Source organism: Alligator mississippiensis, chromosome 5, assembly GCF_030867095.1.
Source record: "Alligator mississippiensis isolate rAllMis1 chromosome 5, rAllMis1, whole genome shotgun sequence".
NCBI lineage: Eukaryota > Metazoa > Chordata > Crocodylia > Alligatoridae > Alligator > Alligator mississippiensis.
This window is the reverse complement of record NC_081828.1, coordinates 218,689,769-218,703,260: the sequence shown is the minus strand read 5'-3', so window position 1 is coordinate 218,703,260 and position 13,492 is coordinate 218,689,769. Positions and strand designations below refer to the sequence as shown.

General features: G+C 49.0%; 1 protein-coding gene across 1 annotated transcript; it reads right to left on the bottom strand.

Annotated features, from left to right (window-relative positions):
* Window positions 1-4,917: 4,917 nt before the first annotated feature.
* On the bottom strand, window positions 4,918-12,105 carry LOC109280178 (GTPase IMAP family member 7-like). The gene is made up of 4 exons (XM_059729372.1): window positions 11,956-12,105; window positions 10,535-10,595; window positions 9,211-9,372; window positions 4,918-7,573 (listed from the first exon to the last, which is right to left on the bottom strand). The coding sequence occupies exons 1-4, from the start codon at window positions 12,103-12,105 to the stop codon at window positions 6,555-6,557; spliced, it is 1,392 nt and encodes a 463-aa protein (XP_059585355.1). The 3' UTR covers window positions 4,918-6,554.
* Between the last annotated feature and the right edge of the window lie 1,387 nt (window positions 12,106-13,492).

Below are 13,492 nucleotides of genomic sequence, written 5' to 3'. Positions count from 1 at the left end.
GGATCAGATCATGGCCATCCCAAGTGGCTGGATCTGAAGATGGATTGGATTGCTGCCAACTCACACCGTGATTTCCCCTATTATGAGCAGATAATGCCTGGGGGTGTGCTCGGTACCATGCTTGATTATCTTGCAGTTACATCATGGAATTACCATGTATGCTCCTATTGAATACAATAAACAGACATATGAAAATGACACAAGAGAGTTCAGCTCCACCCTATTGAAAAAAAGACTAAATGCCATGGGAGTACATCTAGTTTGGGATGGCCTAATTCCTGGGCCCTGGCCTGTATTTTGTGGCAGCAGTGGGGGGGTGTAACAAGTGGGCCTTCCCAGGGCTGGTCAGATGTTAGCCCACCCACCTGTTTCTGAGCTAACTGCCCACCTCTCTCTACTGCCATGCCTTGTTGGAAAATGATTAAGATATTACACCAGCAGAAGGCTGCCCATTTACCCATCCCAATGCCAGGGAGCACTATCTATGGCTCCATTCCTCCCCTATATTACAACCCAAGCCTCACAGGTGTTTCCTCCAGCTAGCTAGCACTGGGACCCAAGCTTCAAAGTGTCACCGGGACTCTCACTCCCCACCGGAGCTCCTGGTCCCAGAACCCTCACACTGGGTTTACTCTGTACACACACACACACAGCAACATACACCGGGCCTCAGGTCCACACACTGGGCTCAAGCCCACACATACACTTTCAGGGCTCCAACCCCTTCCACACTCTTGGGGCTCCGAGCCCTGTCCCAAGGCTCTTCCTGGGCAATCCCCTTACCCCTGGCCCCAGGAGCTTCCTTAAAAGCTCCCCAAGACTCAGGGCCCCACCCCCCTGGAGCTTCATGCTGGCTACTTGATACAGCCTCAGACATCCACGATGGAGTCTGAGTGCCACCATAGGTCCCTCCACCAACCTGGACCCTGCCTCAGTGCTCCTCAGTGAGCCTAGCCTCACCCTTGCTCAATCTCACCCACCAGGGATGTGGGAGCTGGAGTTCTTAAGGCACCCTGACCCACCTTTCACCAGGGTGATAACTGGCCTGGTATTTCCCGGGGGCTCCCATACCACTAGGAGCCCCACCAGGCTACTCACTCTCAGCAGGGTGCAGTTTTAAGACATGCCCAGGATCAAAAGCTCCCAAGCCATCTCCATCAACTCTTGCCCTTACCTCCCGGTTGTTCTTGCTGCAGCTCAGCCAGATAATGTTTCTGCCTGGCCTGGCAGCAGTAAACTGCAGCCTTTATATACTGGGTTCTCAAAATGGGTCCTGCCATCAGGCATCTTGTAGCTGCCTGACTGCCCTTAAAGTAGCAGGCACCAACAGTGCCCTGCTACAAGGTAGGTATGCCTCTCAGAAGCTCTCCTGGGTTCCCTGGTCTAGACATGCCCTGCGCTCCCCATCACTGTGCTCTTTACCCTTTCCATTGTCTGTGGGGATAAGTGGAAATTTATACTGTATGTTCCCCTCAGGCCTATTTCTTAGCACAACAAACTTTGCTTTCTATAGAAAAAGCAGCACCCTGTTAACCAGCCACTGTGCTCTGAGCCTGGTTTTGATATTTGAATCTCTAGGTCAGGAAAAGGAAGATGCACTTTATTATCAGCATGCAAGTTCTTGTAAGCCTTTCTGCTAGTGCATTCACATCCACTGGTGACCTTGTTGTGCTCCACCCAAGCTGGAAGTGGTAGAAGCAATTGAGTAACATCCAGCAGAAGCAGCCTGTGTTTTCTGTTCAGACCATTTCCCAGAAACGGCAATCTCTTTCGCTTTCATGGCCCTTCAGTTAAGGGGCAGGTGTCTAGGTCCAGGCCCTTTAATTACCACCACCCTGGTAGAAAGGAGGCAAGAGATAAATCTGTAGCCTGAATTTGTAATTGTTACATCCCAAAAGCACAGGAACAAATTCATCTCACTGCCCATGTAGCTACTCCAACAACAGAATACACCATAATTCAGCTTTTACCAGGACTTGCAGGAGAGAAGAGGAGGAGGAGTTCTGCTAGATGTAAAAGATCTGCATGATTGCTCAGAGATCCAGTATGAAACTGGACATAGGCCAATTGAAAACCCCTGGGTTAGGGTCAGAGGGGAGAGCAGCAAGGTTGATTTTGTGCTGTAGACCACCAAACCAGGAGGATGAGGTGGCTCAGGCTTTCTTTAAACAGCTACCGAGAGTTTCCCAATCACAGGCAATTGATTGTTCTCATGAGGGACTTCAATCCCCCTGACATCTGCTGGGAGGGCAATACAGCAGTGTACAGGCAACCCAGCAAGATTTTGCAGGGTGTTTAGGAAAACTTCCTGCTACAAGTGTTGGAGTGGCCAACTAGGGGCCATGCTTTTCTTGAGATACCACTCACAAACAGAGAAAATGACTTGGTAGAGAATGTAGAAATGGATGGCACCTTGGGCATCAGTGGCCACAAGATTTACAGTACTTTCAGCATAAAAATCAGCTTTTAAGTGAGGGAGGAAAGCATAGATTATAAGAAAACCAGAATGATTTAGCCCTGGATTGGCCATGTTAGCGCTATCCTTGGTCCTGAGGTGACTCACTGGTTTTCAGCACAGTCTGTGTACATCTTTTATGCATTTGATCACTGAAACGTAGACTGTACAGAAGCATACACCATTCACCAGCATCCCTCTGAGCTGCAAGGTGAGCAGAAGCTGACACAGAAGTTGGTCTGATCTTGAGACACTGGAAGACATTTCTTCTCTGAGGTGATGCAGAAAAACAAAGGTAGGTAGTGTTTGAAATCCTCTGGCCTCTTTTACAACAATTAGAGGAAAAAAGGCTGAACCAAGTGTTAGGAACAAAGCTGCTGCTGCAATGTTACAGAGAGAAAACAAATGTGCTGGCTGGCCTTTTCCATCCAGAACTTGTACGTGCTGACTCCAATATCCCAAGTGCCTGGGGAAGCAGAGAGGAGACTGTTACTTACTTAAGTCCCAGCAGGAACACTGTCACAGCCCAGTCACAGTCCCCAGTCTTGGCTGCAGCCAACAACCAGTGCCTCTGATGGAGGCTTAAAAAGTCACTGACACATGCAGCAGTAGGGTAGAGGTGGGGCAGGAATTCCCTCCTGGCCCCATATGGCAACCAGGGAAGCCCAGCTGCCTGGGAAATACCCATCACAGGACATAGTCATCACTAAGCCTGGATCATCCCTGACTAGTTTCTGTGTCAACAACTCAGAGATGATACAGTTCTGTCAGCCGGCAGCCAGCTGTGTCAATCCCCTGAGCCCTCATATATGCCAAATTATCTCAGCGACTGTAGTCCTTCTGAGAGCTTGGTCCTTGCTGAGGACTTCAACATCACCCTTGAGGTGCAGGATCAAATCAGCCAGGAGAGGAGATAATTGGTGACCAAGACTTTTCTTCAAAAAACAGAAAGCCTGTACCACCCTGATGATGTCACCATGTTCACCTTTGTCAAAGCAGAGGCACACATCAGGCATGCCACTCCCCGCTAGACAGGAGATACATCTGTCTTCTCGCACCAGCCTAGCCCATTCCTCTGGCATTAAATAACAGTTTATGGGAGGCTCTGGTGCCACAACTACACCTGGGGGCACACCCAGCAGAAGTAGGCTGCCTCTGATCAGCTTTAGGGGGAGGTGGCACAGCTGTAGAGACACCTCACCACCAACCCAGAAAACCCACCCCTCTGTGGAGAGCATCAGGAGAAGTGAGTCTGCGCTCTGGACAACCACTGCATGCACAGGTCCTGTATCTTATCACAGATCCAGCTTCTCCAGGAGGGCCCAATCCTGGGTGGTGGGTGGTGGGCCCAATGTAGGCTGACAGAAAACGGGGGCTGCAAGCCCTCTCCTGGGTGTTGGGCCTAATCCGAGTTGGCGTTGGGCTTTGGTGGGCCTGATCCCAGGTGGAAGGGGAGCTGCAAACCTGGTCCAGGGTGACGGACCCTATCCAAGTAGGTAGGGATTGGGAAATGGGTCTGATCCAGGCCAGGAGGTGGTAACAAGGACACCATCTGGACAGGCAGGGGCTGGAATGGTTCAAATTTGGGCCACCTATGCTGCCCCAGAGAGCAGGCAAACTAGCAGACACAAAGTCAACTTGGCTCCTAGCCATGGCCCTACTCACCAGCCCTCCAAGGCAGGTCAGAGCAGTGTACCTGACAGGGTATGAGCCCTTCATGTGCGAGCGATGAAAGCACATGTCATCTTCAACCCCAAGTAACAGTCCTTGATGTTAGCATGTGCTAAGGGTAAGGTGTAACTACATCTTCAGGCATCTAAATCGACTGATGTGCTTAGACAGGGAAGAGCACCTGTCCTGTTGTATAGAAAAACATCTGTCTTTAAAAAAAGAAAGAAAACCTGCTTCTTAAACATTTCATTGTGTGCCCCTTACCTCTAGTGTCATGAGGGAGACTAAATGCTAAATCACTGGTTACTTGCTCCATGCCATCCGTGACTTGTATGGGATGGTTTGGACAGGGCTGATTTTGACTCAGGCAGGGGTTTGGGCTAGTTGTGACCTCTGGAAGTACCTTCCAGATACTTCTCCAGGACTCTATGGCTTTAGTTCAGGCAGACCTTAAATCACTCATGATCACGGGTCAGACAAGGGGACGTGGAGGTACCTTTTCACCATAAACCATGTAAAAAGGACTACCCAAACCATCTCCAATGGGGCAACTATTACCACTGGTCCCTGAACCTATGCAAAATTTGGAGTGGCACTCAGCTCCTGCTGTTTGGGGGCCAAAGAATGAGATTTAAACTGAAGCCTGAGACAGGGAGCGCAATATGGGAAGAATGGCCTGCGGCAGGGTTCGGGTTATAGGTAGAAGTCATTCTGTGCCCTGTTCCCTGGATCGCAGGTAACCTTGCAGGTTGGCTACTGATAAAAGAGGCAGAAACAGGTCTGCAGCCCAAACTTTTATTGCTTGCACCTCCAAAAAGAGAAACTAACGCTTATCCCAAAGTCCATCTGGTTGCCCATGATGGCACAACACAGATTTTTACCTCTACTGCCTGGAAAGGCCCATGTTTGTAGATGGTTGGTTTTAATATTCTAATAACAGATTGGTTTAATTAAAATGTGTTTTTGTTACCAAAACTTTTGGAAATGGACTGAACCAGTTTTCTTGTGGCCATAAAAAGAGTTGGATGCATAGATTTCCTAGACATTAGGGGCTGGAAGGGACCTCATGAGATCACTGCGTCCAGCCCTCCCACCACAGGCAGGAAGTCAGCTGAGATCAAGTGACCCCAGCAAGATATATATCCACCTGTTATGTCTGTCTGTGCAAGTTACACTTTGGGAGGAAGGATTTCTCCTTCCTTCACCGTTCTAGGATATTATTTGCCACTGGGCTGTTTTCTCTTCTCCAAAATGCACTGTGTTCCATAAAAAAGGCTGCTTTGTTTTTACAACTTATCTAAGAATCTTAACAGAAATATATCTATTACAGCAAAACAGCATCTAATACACGTGGTTACCTCGGTTACTATAAAAGAAAACTACAATATAGAATATTTGGATTATATCATGCCTTATAATGTCTCCTTTCAGGCCTTGTGCTCTGCTTAATTTAATCTCATTCCTAATTTAGCTGAACATGGTAATGGCTCCTTTACTTTGCTGGCCATGCTGGTTGTCAGGTCTGCAAGGGTTTTTTCTATAGTCACACTAATAAAGAACAAATCATAACAGTCCAATTTTTTTCCAGACCATGTAGAAACTGGCCACAGGCTGTGTTGGGAGATGACTAAAAAACTTATACACAGATAATCTACTACACAGAATTACCAGGGGGTGTTAAAGTTTTTCAAGGAAGCAAAACCTACTTATGATGACTGAACTAAGACCGTGTGTAGACAAAACGTTGTGCACACATGCCTCTCACTTTAAAGAGGGCTAAATGTTTTTGCACCGCTTTAATGGTGTCAGTGTTTGCACCCCTCAGTGGTGTATTGTACATTAATTCAAGCTGCTGCAGGAAATTTGGTGGCATAATGCACCTTAAATGACTTGGGGCAAAGCAAACTAGAACTTCAAGGAGTTTTAATTTGCTGCCCCTACAGCCACCGAGCAAAGCACCAGGCTCCATGCAGCTCCGCGACTGTGCAGGAAGCCTGGGAAAGTAGCTCTGCCCAAGAAAAGCGGCAAGCCTGATTTCCAACACCCCCCCACCAGGAGCCTGCCTGTCTCCCTGAGCTGTGTGGGGGCCTGGTGCTTGCCTTCATGGCTGTGCTTCCCCCAGGACCACCTGAGCCAGATGCCCGTGGATGCTGGGGGCAGGGGGGAAAAGGGAGCACCACTGCCATGGGGGAAAGCATCAGCCCCTCTGCAGCCCAGGGACCACTTCACCCTCCAGCAGCTCACCCTCCCCTCCCTGCCAGAGAGGCAGGCGAGTCAGCGGGGTGTGTGCACGATACAGGGATTTAATAAGCCCTAAATTAAAGTGGTGTTTTTTAAAACCCACCTCTTCAGTTTAGGTCCTCTGTTTCGTCTACACACGCCTTAAGGTAGCACCATTTGAGAAACAGAAATTATGGTAATGTAAGCATTATGATTTGAACCAGTTTTTGATTTTTGAAAATATCGCTTCAAATTTCTTTAAAACAAACTCTATTATAGAAACATCATTGTCAGCTTCTTCCCGGAGGTTATTTAGAAGTTTCTGGTAGCGGTCACTAATTTCCTGTAGCTCTTTCTCCATTTTTTGCTGAATGGCTTCCTTCTTCTTTTGGGCTTCTTGTTCTAGGGATGATAAAGTGTTTTGATCAACTGGGCTGCATTTTTTTAACTCCTCTATTCTCTCCCTTAATTCCTCATCCACCTTCTTATGTTCCTCGTCCAGCTGAGATTTCTTTTCCTCTCTTTCTCTTTCCATCTGTTCAGTGTAGTTTTTCCTGAGCTCCTCCATTTTCACTTGAAGCTGCCTCTGAGCATACTCATACATTTCATTGGTGTAGTGCTCACCTCCATTCTTCTCCACCATCGCATCGATCATTCCTGTCAGCTCAGAGACCTGGTCCTGCTGCTCCTGTCCTGTTGCTTTGTTGTTGAAAGCCAAGCAGCGCCTTCCACATTTATCCAGCAGCTGCTGGAGATCTTTGTCATCAAGTGCTTTTAAAAAGTCCTCTAAGTTCCCCCCCTGTAAATCGTCCTTTCTGGTGAACAAGAAGATCATGTATCGAACAGCCTCTTCCCCAAATATATCTTGTATTCGAGCAACTGTCTCTTTCTCCTCCTCAGTGAAACGCCCCAGCTGCATGACCAGAACGATGGCGTGGGGACCTGGGGAGGAGACAACCACACAGCGCCCTATTTCTTTTGCAGTTTCATTTAAAGAAACTTTTGTGTCAAATAAACCAGGAGTATCAACCACCACCAGTTTTCTGCCATCCCGCGTGATCATCATCTTAGTACATTTTGTTGTTACTGATCCAGCTGTGATTTTAGACACAAAAGGCTCTCCCCCCAGGATGGTGTTTCCTGTTGCACTTTTCCCACATCCAGTTTTACCAACGAGAACAACCCTCAGCTCAGATTTCCCGGGGTGCTGGATGCTGAGGCCTGGGCCTGTGGGGAGAAAGGGTCACCGTAAAGGCAGTCAAGTAACAGCAGCTGCTTGTGAGGTTTCTGCTTCTGTTTCTCGAGATGCTGCGAGGGCTCAGCTCACTGGCCTGGAGATGCTGGGCATGTGGGGACTGGGCAGCACAGGGGGGGGTGAGCATGGTCAGCCAGTTGTCCCTGGAAGCCTTGGTTCCCCTCCCAGACAGCCCCTCTGTGCAGAGTAGGGACAGCTGGGCTGGAGTGGGGCAAGGCAGTGCTCAGCTCTCCCTGGTATCACAGCAGCAATATGGGACTAACAGACAGATGCACTGGAGAGCTAGAAGGTGGGCTCCCTAGCTGTCACAGGGACCCTGGACTGAAAGATACCTTGGGGCATCCTGTCCTCCACCACCCCAATATAAAGGCTGGATTCCCTGTTCCTCAGCCACCCTAGATTGATGTACATCCAGCCTCATCTCAGAAACCCCTCCTAATGAGACTCCTGAACTGTCTCAGCAGATTGTTCCATCCACTGCTGTGATCACTTAGGGCAATTCTCCTGATATTTCTCCTAAATTTGGTCTCCTGCAATTTAAGCCACTGCCATGTGTCCTGCCCCTCATAACAAGAGAGGATTATGTATCTCCATCTTCTTCATGGCAGCCTTTCGGGTACTGAGAAGCTGCTGTCTTGTCACCCTGGAATCAATTTTTCTCTGAATGAAATATATTTCCAGCCCCTTTTCCCTCTGTGTCACTCATCTCAGGATCTGCTGCAATGTCTCTACCCCCTCCTTCAAATTCAGATCCCTGAACTTCACATCATCCTGCAGCTGAGGTCTAACCAGCATCCAGCAGAGCTGGGCTCTCTCCTCATTGCTACAACACTTCTGGTAATGCAACCCCAAATTGTATTTGCTGGTTTTTTGTAGCAGCATCACACTCCTGGCTCACCTTGCCTCTGCAGTGCACTGCCACCCCCAGACCTTTACCGCGTTGCTGCCAGGATTTCATCTGGGGCAGGATTTTCAGTCATGTGAGCAGGTGAGTGACCACTGACTCTACCTGGAGACTGGGGCATTTCGTACCATGAGAAACAGGCCTTTTGCCTTTAATGTTATAGTTGTGAGGGTAAAAGAACTGGGAAAAAGACTGTGAAAGAGAAGAAGAAGTAGTGAAAATAGAAAAAGGGGAAATGGGAAAAGAAGGGAGGAAAATCAGGAGTAGGCAGCAGGGAACAGTAAAGGAAAAAGGGAGGAACTAACAGGAAGAAACTGCTGGAGGAGCTCCAGACAGGGCAAGGTGATGGCGAGATGCCCAGGGCTCTCTCCCAGGTGGAGGAACTGATGGAGGAATCAAGGGGTTGAAGGCCTTTTGGCAGGGCTGCATCACTATGCTGAGGGCACCAGCCTCCCCCGTGCACAAAGTGCTCTGCACCTCCCTGCTCGGGCTCTGCGGTCTAGCTGCAGAGGAGAGTTTCCCTCCACAGTGCTCATGTCCCAGCCCTCAGTGTAAAAAGTGCAGCGAACACCTGCGTTGAGCCCCAGACCATTCTCCCCACCCTGTCCATGAAGCCACGAGGCAGAAGCGTAGCCTGGAGAGAGCTAGCTGCTTGCGAAGGCAGAAGAAATTCAGGGACTGGGAAAACAGAAGAGCATTACTGACCTTGCAATGGTTGTGCCTGTAAAGGGGCTGCAGCCGTCGAAGGGTGAGTTTCAAGAGGAGGATCGTTGCACCCGTGCAGCTCTGCTGGTTGAGGGGCTGAAATATAGTCATGGACCAGGGTGGCCAACCTGTAGCACACGTGCCACAAGCGGCCGGAGCAGCCTCAGTGTACGGCATGTGGCAGATCCAGCAGGGAGCAGGGGAAACAGGAGCAGAGAGAGCAGGGAGCAGGAAGCTGAGCAGCAGATCAGGGAGGGGGGTTAAAGCAGTATTTAGTGGGGTCAGGGATTATGTTGTGGCCACCTGCCAAAAAGGTTGCTCCCACTCTAAGTATTTTTAGAAAGGAGTAGCCTGTGCCCGTCTGACAGCAAAGATGAGATAGTTGGCCCAGTTGCCACCCTTGACTAGGAAAGGCCAAGGACTGAAAATCATCAGTGTTTGCAACACATGAGCACGTCTTGTTTAAAGCATTTGCTGCAGAGGTTAAGGCAAGGGAACCATGGAACCCGGGGAAGTCTACTGGGTGGACAGGGATATTTCTAAAGCAGGGATAAGGTCCTGGGGACATCTAGACTTCCACGTTCACGAAAGGAAAATTTGAGCTGAGAAGAAATGCAAGAACATGAGCAGTGCACGGGCTGTTTCCTTACCTTTTTCCTGTTCTTGCAATATCTCTGGCTGAAAAGTTTGTTTGAAAAAATGAAATGAGGTTAATACAAAGCTGCAACGCAGAAATACAGGGCAGGTGAAACAGGAACGTACAGAGACAAGTTCCCAGCCCCCCTGCATGAATGCCCCTGTGAAGCACTCAGGAGCCCCTCTATTCACAAACCAGGGGTGAATGGAGCTGAACGTTAGATCACACCCTACCCTCATCCTCACTGCCCAGACACAGCTCCCAGCAGCTGTTCCCTGCAGCATCTCCATCACATGCAACCCCTGGTGCAGGGCTAGGGACTAGAGCAAGGATGGCATGAAGCCACAGAACAAAGCTGATCTCCCTGGAGACACAACCCCCCAAATTCCCATGTGCTGGAACCGTGGTTCTCAACCAGGGTCCCACGAGGGGACAGGCAGGATTTACAGTGTTAGGTGGGCAGACACCTTAGCATCATGCATGAGATAAACCCAGAGATTTCAAATAGGAATCCAGAGCATCCAAACCATTCTGGCTGCTGCCGCCTTGCTGAGTTCCTGGCAACAGAAGAATTGCCCTAGTGTTTTTCTGGAGTCAACAAAGGAGTGAATGCTGAGAGCTGGTGTTTTCTGAGGAGGGCCTTGAGTCTAAAAAGGCTGAGAACCACTGAGCTTGAATTTGCAGTACAAGGGCCTGGTGTGATACTCACTGAACTTGCATTTCCTCCCATAGTGGTGTCGGTGATCACCTACAGAACAAAAGTAAAAGCATTAGGCTTCTGAGAAAGCCTTTTTGTAACTGCACAGAAGTCAGAGAAAACACAGAGGAGAGGTTGCCTCGTAAAGAGACGATGCAGCTGCAGAAAGAAGGAGTGATTTGGAGCTGGGGAAAGTTAAAACCCATTTGGAAGTTTCTTGACAGCAGCTACTGAGAGCTTTGTTTTTTCATTTCTTTTAAATCAGTTAATATTAAGATCTCATCCATGCTTAGGGCAGTTCCTCTTTCACTGCTAAGACACGTCAGGGACTTACAGTTTTTGGTCACCCCACTACATTCTTAATCTCGGGTGGAAACGTCTTGTGTTGTGTCAAGGTTTTCTGTGCAGTTTTACTCATGGGTTAGACACTGGATTTGCTTGGCACGATTTGGACAGGGCTGATCCTGCCTCAGGCAGGGGTTAGGCTAGATGTGACCTCCGGGGGTCTCGTCCAGGCCTCCCTCTCTCGGATTCCAGGATTCATTTAAGGGCCTGAGCCTCCTGAAAGCAGTCACAGTTTAACTCTTTGCAACTACAGCACCTGTTTGGCAGCTGTTTAGTGCTGCACTGTAGAGGCCTAGGTCCGTTTGCACTCATTTGCACACTGTGCCCCACTGAGGATGCACAGAGGCATAGTGCAAACTTGTACTGACCAAAAAGCAGGAGAGGAGGACCCCCCATCTGACCTTTTGCCCAGTAGCCAAGTGGTTAGAGCAGGGCAAAAGGGGACAGCCAAGACTGGGGAGTGCAGGTCCCAGGATCACCTGCTCATAAGGGCATGAGATCCTCCCACATTACAGTGGAACAGCCTAATCACCCAGCCAGGCTAAGAGCACCTTCCTGGTGTGGCTAGGTCAGGGGAAAAAAAAGTGGGACAGCATCTTGGGGACAGAAGGAGAACAAGCAGGAGGGAGCCTGACTTTGTGTGGCTCAAAGTGTGTTGCTGCTCTGTGGGACGTGAGCCCTGCTTCCACTGTCTACCCTGGCCAACCCATCCCACACAAATCTACTGTCCAACCTCTTAGCAAAACTACAGAGTCAGCCTTAACACAACCTTAACACAACACAAGACATCACAGCCACACCTAACTCCACTGCTTCAGAGATCCCAGGAGGAGGGTCATGCCCTAATGTAAAGGAAGGCAACGATCTTCACAGCCTTCAGCAATATGACTGGGGGTAAAATTTCTTCCTGACCCCAAATGCAGCACCAGTCTGACCCTGAGCAAAGGGCAAGACCCTCTAGCCAGGAACCTCCAGCTTTAAGCCCCTGAAGGAGGGTTGGTGCAGCCCAGTCAAAGTCCCCAGCCAGGGCTGCAGATAGCACCCAGCCCCTCAAAGGGAGGCTTACAAAATCCCTGATGTAGCAGTACAGCGGAGGTGGGACAAGAACTCCTTCTTGGCCCCATGTGGCAACCAGCAAAGCCCAGAAACCTGGGAAATACCCGTAGTAGAACATATGCAGAGCTACACCTAGATCATCCCACTGCCTGTTCAACATCTTTTCAACACCCACAATGATGGAGAGTCCACCCCTTCCCTCAGCATCTATTCCATGGCCTCGCTGTTTTACAGTGAAGACGGTTTTCCTGATGTCCAATCTAAAACTACTTTGCTGCAACTTCAAGCCATTGGTCCATGTCCTCCTCTCTGCAGCAAGAGAGGAAACTTGCTTTCCTTTTTCCCCATGCCAGGCCTTCAGGTATTTGAAAACTGCTCTCATGTCCCCTCTGAACTGTTTTTTCTACTACCAGGACATGCCCAGCTCCTTCAGCCCCTCTAGTAAGACTTTCTTTCCAACCCTTTGTCATTGTTGTCACCCACCTCCCAACTCTCTCTAACCTCTCCAGGCCTAACTAGTACTGACAGCCGCTACTGCTTTCTGTGTCTTTCATCCAACAACATTCTCCTTAGTCTCAGGTAACGGCCTGAGTCTCATGTGCACAGTTATCATTACACCCTGGGCATGTCTACGTGAGATACTAACAGCTCAGTAGACCAAGTGTACTGTGCATTAGTGCAGCATGAAAAAAACGTGCTAATGCGTTAATGCACAGTAGAATTTGTCTACTGAGCATTAGCATCGCTTAAAAAGCATGAGCTGGCACTAATGCATGGTAGCATCAACTATGGCACATTAAGTTAGTATCTGTGATTACAGGCATTAAACTTTATTCACCACAATTACAGCATATTAATTATTGTGTAGATGTGCCCCTTGTGCAGCTCTTGCACATGCTTGGTAGCCATTCAGTGCAAGTCCATGTCCACTTGGCCATGGTTCTTCTCCACTGAGGACTCACATGAATGCAGTGTGAAGTCCCCAAGCTGAAGCTGACCAAGAAGCAAGGGAGAGTATCCATCTATCCCACTTCTGGCCCAGCAGCATACCGATGAGAAGACCCACCTGAGACTGTGGGGTGCCGGGTCCAGGCTCCCTTCCCCTGTGGGAATTCACATCACTTGCATGAGAATGTAACAGTCTAGTCCCCAACCCAGGCTGAGAGCTGTGCTGTCATTTCCAGAGAGGTAGTTAGTTGGTTTAGTCTAGCCAGGCAGAAAATAGGGGTGGCACTGCAGAGACTGACTGAAGGAGTTATTGTTTAAAGTGCCGTCCTGCCCTGCATTCTGCTTTCAGTTTCAAATAAGAGCTAACGGGAAAAGAAAAAGCAAGCAGTAAGCACTGCTATTTACTTTTCAATACTATTCAAGAGCTGTAGCAGCATCTCCAAAATTCAACTCAGTTTAGGTCAAAAGAGTATTTTAAATTAAATTGAAATAACCATGCAAAATCTGGTGTACACATGTGCACACAGTCACACACACAGAACCTCCCCCCCACCCCCTTTTTTTTTACCTTCTCTGTACTGCTTGCTAATCCAGCGCTG

Coding starts and splice junctions, on each gene's coding strand:
- LOC109280178 (XM_059729372.1), bottom strand. CDS start 12,105: ATGTTGAACAGGCAGTGGGATGATCTAGGTGTAGCTCTGCATATGTTC. Junction 9,373..10,534: donor GAGTATCACACCAGGCCCTT/GTACTGCAAATT, acceptor CCGTACACTGAG/GCTGCTCCGGCCGCTTGTGG. Junction 7,574..9,210: donor ACAGGCACAACCATTGCAAG/GTCAGTAATGCT, acceptor TTCTCCCCACAG/GCCCAGGCCTCAGCATCCAG.